General features: G+C 43.6%; 1 protein-coding gene across 13 annotated transcripts in view; it reads right to left on the bottom strand.

Moving 5' to 3' along the window:
* The window catches only part of KMT2C (lysine methyltransferase 2C), a 193,635-nt gene that overhangs the window by 131,261 nt on the left and 44,327 nt on the right, over positions 1–18,047 (bottom strand). For all 13 annotated transcript variants that reach the window (XM_064162834.1, XM_064162840.1, XM_064162835.1 and 10 more), the window contains 2 exons: positions 10,528–10,616; positions 453–591 (listed from right to left, as the gene is read on the bottom strand). In XM_064162834.1, the coding sequence (XP_064018904.1) occupies positions 453–591; positions 10,528–10,616 (228 nt within the window). The remainder of the gene's footprint in view (positions 1–452; positions 592–10,527; positions 10,617–18,047) is intronic.

Below are 18,047 nucleotides of genomic sequence, written 5' to 3'. Positions count from 1 at the left end.
ACAACTAGAAACATTTTCTGTATTGTACATTCTGAAATAAGGAAGAACACAGTAAAAATGACAAGAGAGTTCTTTCACCTGGTTCCTGAAAATACAGGCATACAAGGTGAAACTCCAGAAATCACTTTGTATGCAGCCATCTTCCCAGTAGAGAAGCTTCAGTAGTCACATTTTATTTCCTATCACTTCAGTTTGTTTTAATTTAAACAGCTAATATGCTGGAATTCCAAGGTTTACCAGTGTAATCTGAGGACAACACTCAAGGAGTGAGCTTTTCACCTTGGTCTCCCTACATGCCAGTTAATCCATCAGTCTCAAGCACAGACTGCTCTTGCCAGCACTTTAAAGCAGCAGTAGCATGTCCCAAGCTTGTGCCCCAAGCACTCTGCACTCCATGACCCGACTCCCACCCCTGTGTCCCTGGCTTGGCACCAACCTCCTTGCTCACTAACCTGGTTTTAGCTTCCACACCCACAGAAGCGGTGGAGCTTGCAGACTCCTCGGATACTGAGTGCTGAAGGACAGGTGTTAGCTGCTTGGTGCTGTCCGCTTCGGTTTGGGCGTCCTCTTCTGCAGACTGCTCTTTGACTTCTGTTTTAAAATAAGAATAATATTGACTCTTTTAATTTATTTAGACTATAGAAGCATCTGTAAACTTCCCCTTGTGCTGCAAACATCCATTTAACCTATAGACTGATTACTCCATGTAACTATATTCTCAGACACAACAAAAACAAGAGCAGGAAAATATTAGCCTTCGCATCCAGCTAAAACAATAAATTGAATGCTTATGAAGTTGTTTCCTTAAGACAATGTACCACTGTGGGCTAAAGATGTTCAATAAGCAATGAGGAGTGGGGCAGGGGAAGTGTTGGTCAATGACAAGCTTTTCCTATGAGGTTGCAGTTCCAGACATTGTCGTTCTTCCCAGATCTGCCCTTGTGCACCTGCTCTGTCATCCTGAACAAATATCAGGGTCAACACACTAATCTGGGGTATAATAAACCTTTTTTCCTCCCAGGTTAGCTTAAAATTTGATGAGTTCCCAGTATTAGCTCATTTCTGATTACACTAACTGTATGCTGCCATGGGGCTGAGGAGGCAAAGGAAGGCAGGCCATAGTTTATGCCAATATAAACTTCATTCTGAACTGTAGGAATATAAACATCTGTGCTGCATCTTTTAAATTACTTGCTAGATAGAAATATGTAGGCCTACAGCTGACAGTGCTACTATTTGCTTGAAAAGTTTGTTTCTGCTTAGAAACATGAAACACCACGTTGCCACTGTATATGCAACTTAACTCCTCTTCCAATTTGGTTTACAGTATCACAGTATCATCAGGGTTGGAAGAGACCTCACAGATCATCAAGTCCAACCCTTTACCACAGAGCTCAAGGCCAGACCATGGCACCAAGTGCCACGTCCAACCTTGCCTTGAAGTGCCCCAGGGACGGCGACTCCACCACCTCCCCGGGCAGCCCATTCCAGTGCCCAATGACTCTCTCAGGGAAGAACTTTCTCCTCACCTCCAGCCTAAATCTCCCCTGGCACAGCCTGAGGCTGTGTCCTCTTGTTCTGGTGCTGGCCACCTGAGAGAAGAGAGCAACCTCCTCCTGGCCACAACCACCCCTCAGGTAGTTGTAGACAGCAATAAGGTCACCCCTGAGCCTCCTCTTCTCCAGGCTAACCAATCCCAGCTCCCTCAGCCTCTCCTCGTAGGGCTGTGCTCAAGGCCTCTCCCCAGCCTCGTCGCCCTTCTCTGGACACGCTCAAGCATCTCAACATCCCTTTTAAACTGGGGGGCCCAGAATTGAACACAATACTCAAGGTGTGGTCTAACCAGTGCAGAGTACAGGGGCAGAATCATAGAATCAACCAGGTTGGAAGAGACTTCCAAGACCACCCAGTCCAACCTAGCACCCAGCCCAATCCAATCAACCAGACCATGGCAGAGGTTTCACTTCTTTGCACAATGACTCGGGGATTTGCCAGCAGGACAGGGAACTGTGCTGCCCCACGTGCAACAGAACACACAGGAACAAGGGTCAAGGCTGTCAACCAATAAAACACTCCTTCATGTCTTGATTTTGAAGCCCAAGTAACATAAAAATCATATGACTCTGCTCTTTGGCACATCTGGCTTCAGATCCTTGCCCACAGCTGCTACATCTGCCCCCACAGCAGAGCCAGACCTGCACTTGGGTCACACACCTCCTAGAACTTCCAGTGACAGTGGGCTTGAGCTAAGCGGGCAATGCACACAGCTCTTCCCAAACAGTCCAGGGAGAGTCAAGCCAACAGCCTACTCAGGAGATTTATGCAGCAGATACATTTGCTTTGTTAAAAACCTTAATACACAACTTGTCAAAATATAATCAAATGCCATGATGGATAACTGACTCCAGTGGAGACATGGGTGGTAGAAGAATCGGCGCCATGGGTGGGCATGCTCAAAAACCTGCTACAAGCTTTAATCTTATTTATACAAGAGGGAGATTCTCAGAACATAAAACTGCACAGCTTGGTCCTTAAGACTGAAATTATATGCCAGCTAGTGTGTACAGAAAAGGGAACATCTTTCTGGTTGGATATACAGGGACTGAAGTAAAATTATTCTTTTACCTAGCATGCATGAACTCATTTAGGATGACGACGTAGGACATTTTTAGATGCCTTCACTGAGAGCTTTAAGATACTGAAGAGAAACACAGAATGAAAGAAAAAAAGAAGACAAAATTCCTATTCATAACTGAGTGTGCCAGAGATTTATTGCAGCTGGGGTAAAAATGGAGTTGCTTTGCCTATTTCGGTTGAGTTATTCAGTAACATACATCTGAAATGGTTTTGGACATCTGAAACATCCAAAAAATGACTAGTTTTGAAAAGCCAAATGGCTTGTGTTAAACCCACTCCACCAACCTAGCCTAAAACAACAACAAAACGATAGAGATATAAAAAAAATTAATTCTGGACAATCATTTGACACTAAAGAAATGCCCTATTGGGAATGCATCCCCACAGTAAATGGCTCCATATGGAAAACAGAACAAAACAGAACACCACCCCCTTACTTTCTGGCATGTCTGAACAACCAATCCCTGCAACTGTTGCTGGACCAGGGAGTGTCCAGCAGAACCATTCCCAGTGGTCCAGAGTGCATTTCCAAAGTATGCTGGAACTGAAGGATACCTTTGTGAAACTCCCGAGTTTCTAACCAGAACCTCAGTGAAGAGTGCAAAACGTAAACAGATACCAAACAGGCAGACACCAGATCACTAAACCAAAAGCTACAACACAACTCAGGACAACCACAAGTGAAGCACTCAAGAAGACTACCAGGAGGAGCAGCCTGGCTCTGAACCATCTCCTCAACTTTACTGAGCCTAGTTAAGCTTTGCAACAGGCACTCTGCTCCGTTGTGTGCTCGCACGAACTTTCAAGTAAGCAAAAGCTATTTACTCTTTGCCAGCTTTCATCTCATTATACATTAATGGGCACCCATTACACTGGAAAGACAACATTCATGGGCACTAACTCATCCTCAAGAACCCTGGACTCTGTGAGAAGACGCAGATTGTTTCGCTACACACTACAACTATACGAGCTTACATCCTTATGGTGTTTTTTCCCCTGCTGTTTGCTTCTCCAGAAAAGAAAGGCCCCAAATTATACTAAATGAGACAAACAACATCTCAGCTGCTGTCTCTGCAATAAACCAAACTGTGTCTCAATATGCCGTTGGAAGACTGAAAACATGGTGCTCACCACACAGCATGAAAACAGTGCTTCTGCTCGCGGTGCATGCCATACTTTGTGCAAAGTTTCAGAGCAGAAGGTTCAGGAAGAACAGAAGCAGTGTGTTTCACCACTTGAACTGGCTGGAAGGCCAGCACTGGCACAGCAAAGGGACAGCAGATATGCTCGTTGCTGCCTCAGAGATGTTCTTGCAAGCATCTGGCACAATACATTAGCTGCTTTTCACTGTATGTAATGAATGTTCATCAGACTTCATTATGGCATCCTACTTGGAGGCTTCTGGGAACGAAGGAACCATGAATGATTAATAAATGTGAAGCTCATTTTGAGATTCACGTGTAAGGCTTTATTCTATATCCTGTTTTCATGATTGATTCTGTCACAATGAAGGTCTTGCCCATGTATAATGAGTTGGTGGGGGAATTGAGAATGAAAAAAGCTAATTGCACAATTCCCAAATGTCTCCAAGTTCTTTTTTAATGTCACTATCCTTTATGAAAACATTCAGCAAATACCAGAAATCATACAATTTCAAAGGTGTTTGTTACTTGAAGACAATTCCATCAAGAGTTTTCCCCCCACCTTACTGGTGAGGACAGAAGGGCCTTTTGAAAGCTGAGTAAAGCTAAGTTTTAGGAGGAGGCTGGATGAGGCACTTAGTGCCATGGTTTAGATGATAGGTGGGACTTGATGATCTTAGAGGTCTTTTCCAACCTGGTTAATTCTGTGATTGTGTGAGAAGTGCAAGGGGTCTGAGGAGTAAGTCTCATCAGAAGAGGCTGCTGGACCTGGGATTGTTTAATGTGGAGAAGAGGAAGCTGAGGGGAGACCTCATTCCTCTTTACAGCTCCCTGAAAGGAGGCTGTGATGAGGCTGATTTTTGGCCTCTTCTGCTAGGTGAATAATGACAGGATAAGTAGAAATTGTCTCAAGATGAACCAGAGGAGGCTTATGTTGAATACGAAGAAAAATGTCTTTGCTGCAGGAGTTCAAGGAATAGAAAAGTACAAAGAAAAAGCTCCTACCCACAGGAGCCATCAAAAGAGTTGTCCCAATCTAGGAACAAAGTACATTTCCAGTAGTCAGAGTTTCTAATTCTGTTACTGTTCTGGACACAGTCTCACGGAAGCATCACTTCTCCTGAGGAATTCAGACTGGCACACTTATGTGCCAAAATCTTTCACATACAGGCTTTGGCAGCTGAACAGGGGGGGAAATGGACATGCTACAGCTCACTGCACCCATACAGATCGCCTGCAGCTCCTCCAGACAACACCAAGCCAAGCCAAAGTACACTGAAAGCCACGCAGCAGCTGATGGCTGCTAATAGATGCCACCATTACTTGGGCTGCACTCAGTGTGTAGTCACATTTTCATGCCTGCCAAAACCATAACCATGGGAGAAAGAGGGAGGAAAAGCAAACTGAAGTTTGAGTGCAATGGTAATAACCAGATGGGAGAGCCATCTCTTTACAGCAACAGGCAGCCTTTCTCCATCCCAAGTCAGCACTGTAAAACTTTATTCACAACAATAAACAATAACATGCACAACTGTGTCAGAAGTGTCCTGGTGAGGCTTTCTGCAAGTGCTGCAAGAGTCTCTTCTCTTACAACCACCACTTTTTTCCTACCTGAAGGACACAGTGGTGGTTTACCTACTGTGAGATGAGAAGAGAGCCCGTGGTTATCCTTTTTGGAACACTTCAGTGTATATTTTGATATTTTAACTCAAATAGAATTATTTATTAAATACATTTTATACAGAGAACAACTTTGTGCAGATTTTGTACCAGCTCTGAAATAAACTCAAGGTTTTCCAGGTTTTCCAATGGAGGATCACTTAATATTTTGGGGCATTCCAAACACAAGACTGTATTAGGGAGAATTAGCTCCCAATGATTGGCACCTGAGGGACTTCCTAAGCTAGGGAGGGTATTCAACAGCTTGTATTTTCATCAATATCTTTGGGTCTTTCTGAAACCCATGTACAATTTCCATGGCCAAAGCATCCACTAGTAATGAATTCTCTAATTTAAGTAGATGCTGAGTGCAAACATACCTACCTTGGTGCTCTGACCATGATCTATGTCCCCTCATTTTTGTGTGGCAAAACAAAACAAATCATTCCCTGATGATTTTCTCTTCATTTGAGACAGCTGAGATCATCTGATACCACTGATCATTTTAGAGGATCCTATTAAACTGCTTTCCAGTAATGTCATTTCAGATTAAACTCTTAACTGATCTCTCCTATTATTTACTACTACTTCTACTCATTGGCCTTTCCTGTACTTTCCCAGTTACAGCTCATCTTTTAGGAAGGAGAAATAGAAGTGCACCTGGCACTCAACATGCAGTCATGGCATAGTTCATAAAGCAATGGTAAAAAACCCACCACACTGATTGCTCTTTCCCCTTAACCCACTGCCAGCAATTCTTAGAATTTTACTTCCTTTTTGACTTAGAAAAGCTACAGCACTTTTGGAAAGAACTACAGCACAGCTAGCTCAGGTAGCAACAGCTATTTGGGAAGGATTTTTGTTAAGACAGAGATTTCCCCCTATATGTTCTTTTACATGCACTACTACTGCTTAAGAGTAATTTCACTTTCTACAATCAGACTTCACTGACTTGCAGATGGTGCCTCTTTTATTATCCAAAATAAATTTATCTTACCTGCTGCTTTCTTCTCTTTTCTGTCTGACCTAGGAAAGTGTTAGCAGGGCAGATTCTTATGAAACCTCAGAGCCAACCTGGTTTATGCTATGATTTTACTTAGGTGGGACTGAGGTCTCAATGTTTCCAGTATTTAAACTACAGAGCTGGAGAGTCAGCCTTAACATAGCATGACTAAAAATTAAGACTAATCCATAGAACTAAACCACACACAAAATAGGACCATTTTCAGTGAGGAAATGAGCGTACAGGCGCAGCAGATATATGCTACTCTTTCAGTGTACTTGACTGGTAATGTCAATGCAAATTCCATTATCATGTCACTATTGGCACAGCAGCAGTATTAAGTCTTACATTAATCTGAGAGGCAAAATGGTCACTAAGAAAAAAGAAAGAAATCAGTAAGAGAGATAGAGCTGGTGGGCAAAGGAAAGGAGTCTGTCTTGAGGTGGACAAGAAGCTGAGTCCAGTGATGGAGCAGAAGCAGTTGGCAGCACTATTTTTTAGAAAAAAAGTTGAGTTATCTCCAGACAGATCTTTGTTCCAAATTTCCTTTTTCCAACTCCAAGTCCCTCCTCTCTTTCCATCCTTAAGAATTCTACATTCAATTTATCCTAAAGCAAACGTAGCACTTGGCAGAAAATGGGCAAGACTCAGAAATGACTGTAGTTGGCAGGGATAATGACCCATACTGAAGTGATCAGGGCAGCACACAGCTTATCCTGCTTAGCTTTCAATTCCACCTCTTCTTACATGTCACACTACAGAATGTTGTTAAGGTAGCAACCTTTCCTGGACTGCCATTAAAATGGCTGTGCCTTAGCAATACAAAAGAGTTAATTCAGGAAGACTAATTTTTTTTAGCAAACATTTGTTGCAATGTTACACAGAATTACAGAATGGTAGGGGTTGGAAAGGACCTCAGAATCTAGTCCAACCTTCCTCCTAAAGCAAGTTCATGCCCTGCACTCCAGTTTCTGCCCATTGCCTCATGTCTCATCACTGGGCACCACTGAGAAGAGACTGGCCCCGTCCTCTTGCCCCTCACCATTTAAACATTAAGATCCCCTCTCAGTCTTTTCTTCAGGCTGAACAGTCGCAGGTCTCTCCTCATAAGAGAGATGTTCCAGACCCCTTGCAACTTTTGTGGTACTCTGTCAGACTCTCTCCCGTAGTTCCCTGTCTCTCCTGAACTGGAGAGCCCAGAACAGGACACAACACTCCACATAATGGCCTCACTAGGGCAGAGCAGAGTGCAAAGAGAAGTTACACATCACAAATTGAAAGACTGTATGCACTTACATCCTCCCTTGCTTTTGGCCCCAAGCCAGTTCTCACAGCTGGAGCACACCTCTCTCTTCCAGATGGGATTATATGGGGCAGCTCCTTTTTCCCTTCCTGCGAGGAAAGTTCTTACTCCTGCATTGTCCTCTTCCCCAAAAGCAGAGTTTAATACACTGAATTTATGACATGGACTTCTCACATTTTATGAAAACTGATTAAAGAGTGCATCAGCAATGCTCGACTCCATAAATAAAGCAAACAAGAAACCAAGACCTCACAGAGAGTAAAGAATTCCTGATTATGCTCAGCGCGTGAACCAGACAATAGGAAAGGGGTTAGAAATACGGAGACTCAAAATATGGCAAGAGTTGCACGTTTTGTATCTTCAGGTGATCTCATTTAGCATTTGGAGATATTAAGATGTTGTGGTTTGGTTTGCCAACTACTGCAGCAAATCGCTGACAACTCCACTTTTTGCAAGGAAATAAAACAGCAAGAAAAGCCTTTTTAGTCAAAATAAAAATTGATAAACTGGAGCACAAAAATACTTCAATCTGATTAAGCCACACATGAGGCAACAAACAGATTCCTCCTTCTGCCACACTTCATTTTTAACACAGGTAAGTGCTTCTAAGTTTTAAAGGCAGCAGCCTTTTCAGTTAATACAATTAAACCTCCCTCAAGTCACATGTTGATCAACTTTTGAAATAATACAGTTGCTATTTTCTGTCTCTATCAGACTGATGAAGACTCTGCTCTTCAGTTCTATTCTGGTTCCCCCTGTCAAAATGGGATTTCAGATGACTGTATTTTTACGAGGCTTCTTTTCACTCAGGAGTACACTTTGCAAAACCATCTCGGGCTCAGCAGTGAAGTGATGATGTAGCACTTTGAGCAGCAGAGCCAGTAGAGTTTTTGTCTCTCAGGATTCCTAGCACAGGCAGCAGCCTGTACCTTTAGAAATGAGCATCAGCACTCTGCCACTGTCAGGATGAGTTTGATGGAGGATAATGGAGATACATCTATATGCACCCTTGGAGCCTTAAAAGTAACCATCTGCCTTCCTCTCTTCTCCAAAGTAAAAACTGCTCTCAGATCTCTGTTGAAGAACTTTGCTAATAATGACATGACAAACCAAAAAAAAACCCCAGCCAGTTATCCTAGATTCCCTACACAGCAGTGTACCAGCAGATGTTAAGCTTATTTTTCAATTTGGGCCATTTTAAAGAGTACATTTTAAACTTACAAAACTTCCCACTTGCAATCACACTTTCTGGCCCCTTCGCTGCTTTTTGTTAAGACTGTTTCTAGCACATGGGATAGGAAGAGCAATAAACAGAATATAAAAACTCATTTTTTCCACCGACAATACTGGCTACAACTTCTTCAATTCCAACTTTAGTAACTGGTAATTATCTATTTGTAGAAGCTGGAAAATAAGAGGGCAGGGTCACTACCACCAGCAGCTTATTACCAAGCAACTGACAGAATAAAATGATGCAGCATCCTTGCATTCAGATTTAATCTCCACTTCCTCCACAAACCATTAAAAACACTTAAATTCAGCAAAAGTTGTGACTAAACACTCCTGAGACTCCCCAGAGTCTAGAGGCTTGAGTACAAAACCTGCAGCACCATTCACTAGCTTGCACATAAGAAGCAAGAGACCTGCATACACAGTGGAAGCTCAAGCACCATCCACCTGGTAATTTTAGCCATCTCTTTTGTAGCTTCCACTGCTGCAAACCTATTCCTGTATGGTCTATAAGCTGTTGCTGCAAAATGGCTCTTCTGAAGTCCTTCATTGTTCTCCCTATACATCTACACTAAGCACAGATTCCTGTCTCCATCTTTTGGGACTTCACAACTCTACTCCCTTTACTTAGCAGCTGTGAGAGTAATTCTCCAGTCAGCTGGTATTTCCATGCAATTGCTGCCCTGACCACCGGCTTCTGCTGTTAGTGTCTCTCTCTTCCTTCCACTTTCCTCATTACACATATAGGCCCATCTAATTAAATTTATAAACCCTTATGTTTCAAAGCATTTTTAAAGCTTGTTTCTGTCAAGCCAACAAACTTCCGCCAACTGGCCATGGTACCATCCTTCCTGGCAGGTTTTATCCTTCTACATATATTCAGTCCCTAGTTAAAACCAGGCAAATAGCTGCAGACATGTGCCTGGCAAAGAGATGACAGTTCTTCACCATGGCCTTTATCTTGTGTGTTAGCTCATCTGCTTGTCTCTTTAGACTCTTAACCTGCCAGAACAGAAATCACAGCCTGTGACAACAGTACTCAGTCCAGTACAATGAGATCCCTCTGGTAACAGGAGCATTTGGGAACTATCATAACAAGAGCAAGCACAGAGATTTATCTTGTTTCCCAAGCAGCCCTAGGAAGCATTCACGCTTTGCTATCCCCACTGTCCATTCTGTATACAATCTGCTGCAGCCAGCTGAAGGTACAGGTCAGTCAGTGATACTGTGCTTTGGCAGGTATTCTAAAACCAGCAGCTACTGCTTCAGAGCCTTCACTTTTGTTAGGTACAGACTCACAAAACCAGCTCAAACAGCCTCCACATAACACACTAAAAAGACATTCCCATTAGGCTGTTGCAAAGCAACAGGTTCAAATAACTTTCACTACTACAGGTTTGAATAATACAGGCTACTTTTATTTTCTATCTGTCCAAATGTACATCCTGTGCTAGAAAACTAAAGGTGCTTCTTTTTGTCTGCCAAAGCTCTCATAATTAAATGTATTTCCAAGGGATAAGCAACAACCAGACAGCATCAGCATCACTCATCACCTGTTTCCACAGTGTTTTCTGTTTCTGCTGCCTCCAAACCATCCATACTGTCTTCATCCTCCACTGCGGTTTTCCCTCTACTCCGAGGCCTGCAAACACAAGAAGGGAAAAACTCTTTTTAAACTGGAAGCTTTTTTTTTTTTTACTTTTGAAGTTTGAAATTTCAGTTAGGATTTAAATGGTGTTATTTTGAGGGAAAAATGTCAGCCCTAACTTACGTAACGTTTAAGCTAACCTATCACTTATTTGAAGTTTCCTCCCTTTCCCCCCCCACTCCAGGTTGTTCTCAACAACACACATCTGTATCAGCTGTTGACCCCTGAAGTTTTTCTGATTATGCTTACCCAAAAAAAAAAAAAAAAAAAACAAAAAACCCAGCAACAAACTTTTACTGATCCAAAAATACAGAAAGTGGTACAATTTTAGGATACAAGCATCCTGTTTGCTCCACACAGGAGGTAACGATAGACAGACATGGGAGAACACAAATCCAAACTCTGGCCAGTAGGTTACAGACACTGAAAATGATACCAGTCCCCACCAGATCATCTGCTGTGGTTTAACCCTGCAGGCAGCTGTATCCCACCCAGATACTCACTCCCTCCCTCTCCCCCACACCCTTTCAAGTGGGACAAGGGAGAGAATGTGGGGGGGAAGAAAAATGTGGAGTTGAGATCAAGACAGCTTAATAGAGCAGAAAAGGAAGGGGAAATAGGAACAAAGATAAAATACTTATAGCAAATAAAGCAAGTGATGCACTGTGCAATTGCTCACCACCCACTGACCAATGCCCAGGCACTTCTTGAACAGCAACCACTGGCCAATCCTCCCCAGTTTATAAATGAGTATGACATCATATGGTATGGACCATCTCTGGCAAGTTTTGGCCAGTTGTCCCCTCAGTTTCTTGTCATTTCCCCCCCCTCCACCTGCTTACTGGTGGGGTTATGTGAGAGCTGAAAAGGCCTTATCATAAACACAACTGAGCAACAACTACAACATCAGTGTGTTATCACTCTGATGGTTTGGGAGTTACCTGCCCCTCCACTCTTATGAAATGACCCAGACCAGACTCAGCCGGCTGGGAGTTAAGGAATGAAGCTTTACATTCGCAGCTTAGCACAACAGACAAGCAGAGAGTTACAATCTATCACAAATATATACAGCTACAGACAGCAATACACAAGTTAAAGGTAACACAGGAACACAGCAGCCCTCCCAGAAACCAGAGTGCCCGGGGGGGACTCCCAACCACCCTTCCACCTTCTTTCCAGCCTTATCTCAGAGTTTGCCTTAGGGTCAAGGTGAGTTTGGGGGATCAGCAAGGGGGGTTAGAAGCAGAATTCGTTGGGTTACACAGCAGAGGCCCAGGGAGGAAAGCACAGACACCGACTCCGGCAGATAGAGCCTCTCACACTGTGTCCTTGCTTTACACACCTCAGCAAGCCTGCGAGTGACACAGACATCACCACTGTTGCCTTTTCACAGCCTCTACCTAATTTCTGTCATTAAAATACTCCCATTAGCCTCAAACCAGCACGCACCCTTATTCTCACAGCAAATCCAAAGCACAGCGCTGTAGCAGAACAAAATTACCTATCCCCCAGTCTAACCCAGGACAGCATTCTTCGAAGGCAGCTGGATGGAATAACAATGACAGCAAAGCAATTCAGATGAAACCTGTATTATTTGCAGTGAAGCAAATGTTTTGACACATAAAATAAAATGTTATGATTCTATGACTAGATGTTATCATGTTTGCAAAGTCATCATGTGAGGACAGCATATCAAAACAGGAATACCTGGCAGATCTGCTCCAATTTCAAGCAAGGTCTGACCAAAAGCAGACAGGTTTGTGTCCCAACTTTCTGCCTTCTTTCCCCTGACTGACTCTTCAGCAACTAAGGCGGTGGGCTGCTGAGAAGCCCAAGCATCCAGATTCCCAGCTGTTCAGCAGCCCATTTGAAAGGGAGCCAAGAGCTTGGCACCTTGCCTCCCAAATTTTCAGGCTACTTGGCAACCTGCCTGACACGCTGACGGAAAGCCTGGGACACCCTGGGAGCTTCTCCTTCCAAATACACAAATTCTGAGCAGTTTGGGGTATCTCAGCAGTTCCATGTCCCAGAGCTCCCAGGCAACCATTCACCCAATCAACATGCCTTGAATCAGGATGCCATGCAGGCCAGCACACGGGCACCCTGCTTGCCTCCCTCCAACAAAACTGCTCCAGTTCCTCTTTCATGGAGGATTCGGAAAGGTTTGAGTTTAGCTTTGTGTTGGAGGGAAAACATTGTTGGGTTTTTAAGTCATTAAATCATTCCAAACCCTTTCTTTTTATTTTCTTTGTGCAGTCTGATATAATAATTAAATCCATCCAATCCACTTCCACAGAACTAGATCTACTAATAATGGGCTACAAAATAAACTCTACCATGCAATGCTTTTGTTTCTCATTGATCAAAAAGGGTAACATGCACAGACCTGGAACCATCTTTTGCATCTACAAGTGCTGCTTTCCTGTTCTGGCCAGTAGCACAAGGGAGGTTCTTCTGCCCCTGTGCTCAGCGCTGCTCAGGCCACACCTTGAGTCCTGTGTCCTGTTCTGGGCCCCTCAATTCAAGAGAGATGTTGAGGTACTGGAAGGTGTCCGGAGAATGGCAACAAAGCCGGTGAGGGGCCTGGAGCACAGCCCTGTGAGGAGAGGCTGAGGGAGCTGGGGGGGTGTGCAGCCTGCAGAACAGGAGGCTCAGGGCAGAGCTCATTGCTGTCTGCAGCTACCTGAAGGAAGGCTGTAGCCAGGTGGGGTTGGTCTCTTCTGCCAGGCAAGCAGCAACAGAACAAAGGGACACAGCCTCAAGCTGTGCCAGGGGAGGTCTAGGCTGGATGTTAGGAGGAAGTTGTTGGCAGAGAGAGTGATTGGCATTGGAATGGGCTGCCCAGGGAGGTGGTGGAGTTGCTGTCCCTGGAGGTGTTGAAGCCAAGCCTGGCTGGGGCACTTAGTGCCATGGTCTTGTTGATTGGCCAGGGCTGGGTGCTAGGCTGGATTGGATGATCTTGGAGGTCTCTTCCAACCTGGCTGATTCTATGACTCTGTGCAAAACAATGCAGCTGGGTAAGAACACAAAGGCATCTACAGTTTGTATTCCTTGTTGCTCTTCACAACGTTTAGGCATTAGTGGAAAATGTATTTACTGCAAGAGTAGTCAGGCATAGGAGCTGGCTGCCCAGGGAGCCAGTGCATGGTGATGTTGGGTTGATGGTTAAACTCTTTTGCAGGCTTTGATGGTTCTGTGATTCCATGATCCCAGCACATCAGCCAGCACCAAATGAAAGGAGGGGAATGTAGGTAAACGAAATCACTTCCCTTGGTACAGAAATGCTCAAAAAGCTTTACAGAACATAACAAGCCAATAAGAGGGATTATTTCTAAATCCTATCCCAATTATTCTTCCACCAACTATCTGTCTGCAATGCAAAGTTACAAGTTTGTGCAAAACAGGATTGCTTTGAAACCATCACAGAGGTAAATGATAACTCTGCTTCCTGCACAAGTATCTCATTTCAGTGTTCTCCAGCACAGCCCTGTAGGTGCAGGTTACTGGATAGTGGAAGATGATGACTGCTTACGTTGACTTAATAATTTACACACAGCTTTAGATTTTCTATTAAAACAACATTTCATGTATTAAACACAAAGTAGCTCACAAAGCCTTCTTAAACATTTTGTTTCAACAAGAGCTGCATTCATTGCTTCAACTCCCTACTGCATTTTAGTAAGCTATTTACCACTGAGGAAACCCAGAGGTTTCAATTAATTAAACGTAATTGCTTCTTTCAGCAAAAGATATAACCACGTCTGGTGCTTTCCTGCCATTCCCCTCCCTCAAATATTCTGCTAAAAGCCTTCATAAGGCTGTGCAGGTTTTAAATAAAACTGAAGAAGTGGTGGGAAAAAATCCTGCATGATATAATTAACTTATTTTTACTAGTTGAACTCAGCTCACAATCATCAGAAGAGATTTTATAACCTACAAATCTGTGCTTCAGAGAGAAAGATAATTCAAGTCACGACAGTGAAATATAGACTGTACTGACAGCTATAATGTTCCCACCGAAAATGCCACTTGAGAAAGCCATATAACATCCCTCATCTCTGCAATCAGCATTTGTAATAAGAATGGATTGTCTGAAGTTATTTGCATTAAGTTTATACATTGCACTCAATGGTGCTACACACAAAGCCTCTGGCTGGTTTGCACCACACCAGATTTTTCCACTGACACATCCTGTAAATATTTGTTTTGCTATTTGCTTATTTCACTCTGACATAAATAAAGTAGGAAAAGCAACCTGTGCTCTGTTCTTCTTCTGGGATTTGACTACTTCTTTTGAAGTTCAACCTTGGGAAGGAGGATGGGAAGAGGCTGCTGAGGCTAGACAGTGGCAAGGCTAACCTTTGCTGCCTTAAAACAATTACAGACCAGTGGCCAGTGACTACTCCTCTTTGCTCATGTGCAGCCAGCCAGGAGTGAACTCTAACTGTGACACTGAACGTTATCATCTCAGTTCTGCTCTAGGTCTCAGAGCTCAATCCAGAGCTTTCCTACTGGGAGGAGTAACTCCATCTTGCTCTTACATCTCACTGCAGGAACTCCATCAGCTCACAACAGCGGAAGTATCGAACCCAGATGAGCCACATCTCCAGCTTTCAAACTAAGAACAAAATGTACAGGCAGAGCCTGACCAATACAGGCTCTACAAGAAAGCAGCAATAAATATTAGTCAGTACAACAGGCAGTGGGGCTTGGCACACAGACTGAACCACTGCCAAGCTTTCTGCTATTGGCCTCTTGCTTGCTTTTTTCCTACAACAGAGTTCAGCCTAGAAGGAAAAAACAAAAGCACATCTATTTATGTTTAAAAAACCAGATCCACTGAGAGAAATGTAACTTCTTTAAGTGTTTTGTGCACATTCAGCAGTTCATGAAACACAGTTAACAAGAGACAAAATTACACTTTTTTACTGTACACAGGACTCCAGCTGAATACACTTGCTCTCTGCAATATTTTCATTAATATTTGCATAAACCAGCAAATCTTACTGGCATTTACTATAATCCTTTGTGATCTACTCCTACATTTGCTATCAGTTCACTTTCTTAGCTTATGTCCATCATTAATCTCCATCTTTAAATACACCACACTAAACAAAAGTCTCATAATTCTTCTCTAGGTAAACAACTAATTAAATTTAGCCCACCAGAAAAGAGCCCCAAAAGGCCTTTTTGAGGGCTCAACGGAGCATTACACACAGCCTTTGCCTGGGAAAAGCCTTGCTGAGGCTGTCTTAAAGACTTGCCCACAAGACTAAGAGTAGACGACCAGGCAGCAGAGTGGGTTCTGCTGAATTGGCTGGAGAGCAGCACAGCTGCACGGTGCTGGGTAAATGTAACCAGACACCACTTCTTTACTCTTCTTTTTCTGCTTGGTTGGGTTTGTTTGGTTGATTTTTGGTTTAATGCATGACACTTTTTACATGTTCAAGAGAGTTTTGTTGTTGGTCTTAGTTGTTTTGGGTGGGGTTTTGTTGCTGTTGTTGTTTGGGTTGGGTTTTTTGAAGGTGACAACAGTAGCAGCACAAACTGACAGGTGCAACACGTAGATTAAAAGTACATCTTGGATCTTACTCATTCTTTTCACAAAGTAATCAGGAATAAGGTCTTGGGCCAACATCTCCTGGAATCATGTTACTTAGCTGGCAAAGCTACAACACCCAGGTGCCTGTCACTGCCAGGCTGCTAGTTTGTGATGACCCAGAAGTTACTGCCAGACATCAGCCTTTGCAACTTCTAAATTGCTACCAACAAAATCAGGTGACAACCTGTTCAGGTCATCCAATGTATTTTGTTTCAGGCTTATGAGAATGTGTCACATGAACTGCTCCAGAGCTTCCCCTCTCTCAGATGCTGAAACCTCCAGATCCAGGGGAGAAACCACCTCCCTTCCTACGCTTTGCAAACTGCTGAGCAAAATGATGGTACTAAATATAGGAAACAGGGCCAACAACCTTAAAAAGCAGTGTAACATCTGGGATACAGTAACATCCTAAACCAGCACAGATGTCTTGTTAAATGAACATCTGTCCACAGCCTTACTCTCGAAGATGGTACAGGAATGATTTATAAAAAGGTTCAATTAGTGCTGCCACCAGCATGGCTACTAATGAATTAATGAGCACACAAAAGTTGCACAAGTGAAAGCTGTTACAGACCTTCCAAGAACTCTTTCAGCAGGTGTGCAAAAGCATGTGCTCCAGTGCTGCTGAACCTGAGGCCAGTACAACTCTAAATGCAAACTAGAATACCCAGGGCTCAACTAGAAGCCTTGTGCAAAAGGCATCACAGCAAGCAAGAATCAATTCACGGAAATACTTACATGGAAAGACTTTTTCCCACTCTCTGAACACTCCTTTTCAATGAGGTCTTTATTACTTTGAAGAGTTGAGAAAAAAGAGCTGAGGCACTGGACACAAGGCAGATATCAGCTGGCTAGAACTCATTTCAACAGCTCTAAACACTAACAAGTCTAGAATAGGAAACTCACTATCATATTGACTAGAGCTTCAAACCAAATCTGATTTAAAAGATCTTAAGAAGTTTTTTGGTTTTTAATTGTGCAATCAGTAACAGCTGAAAGTATTTTCTGCACTGGCTCTTCACAACATTTTCTTTCTTATGGCACATAAAAGAAACTCCAAAAGTATCAATATGTTCTTTCTTTCTATTTGCTTCTTGCATTAGTTACATGTATATTGAAGGCAAAAGGGCCCTGACATATGGGGAAAATGTGCAACAGAAACATCCTAAGTGATGCAGAGGTGAAAAAAACACTGACTTCTTAGCAACAAGAAGTCCAAGACTCTAGGATACCATTTTTATTACCAGACTTACTACAAACTCATTACAGAACTTAACCTGCCAGTATCAGGAACAGTATGGCCAGTAGGACAAGGGAGATTACTCTGCCCCTGTAATCAACACTGGTCAGGCCACACCTTGAGTCCTGTGTCCAGTTCTGGGCCCCTCAATTCAAGAGAGATGTTGAGATATTGGAAGGTGTCCAGAGAAGGGCAGCAAGGCTGGTAAGTGACCTGGAGCACAGCACTGTGAGGAGAGGCTGAGGGAGCTGGGGGTGTGCAGCCTGCAGAAGAGGAGGCTCAGGGCAGAGCTCATTGCTGTCTGCAGCTCCCTGCAGGGAGGCTGTAGCCAGGTGGGGTTGGGCTCTTCTGCCAGACAACCAGCAACAGAAGAAGGGGACACAGCCTCAAGCTGTGCCAGGGGAGGTCTAGGCTGGATGTTAGGAGGAAGTTGTTGTCAGAGAGAGTGATTGGCATTGGAATGGTCTGCCCAGGGAGGTGGTGAAGCAAAGCCTGGCTGGGGCACTTAGTGCCATGGTCTGGTTGACTGGATGGGGCTGGGTGCTAGGTTGGCCTGGCTGAGCTTGGAGCACTCTTCCAACCT

Source organism: Pogoniulus pusillus, chromosome 23 (genome assembly GCF_015220805.1).
Source record: "Pogoniulus pusillus isolate bPogPus1 chromosome 23, bPogPus1.pri, whole genome shotgun sequence".
Classification (NCBI taxonomy): Eukaryota; Metazoa; Chordata; class Aves; order Piciformes; family Lybiidae; genus Pogoniulus; species Pogoniulus pusillus.
Note: the sequence above shows the minus strand (reverse complement) of the source record. Positions and strands in the feature narration are given on the sequence as shown.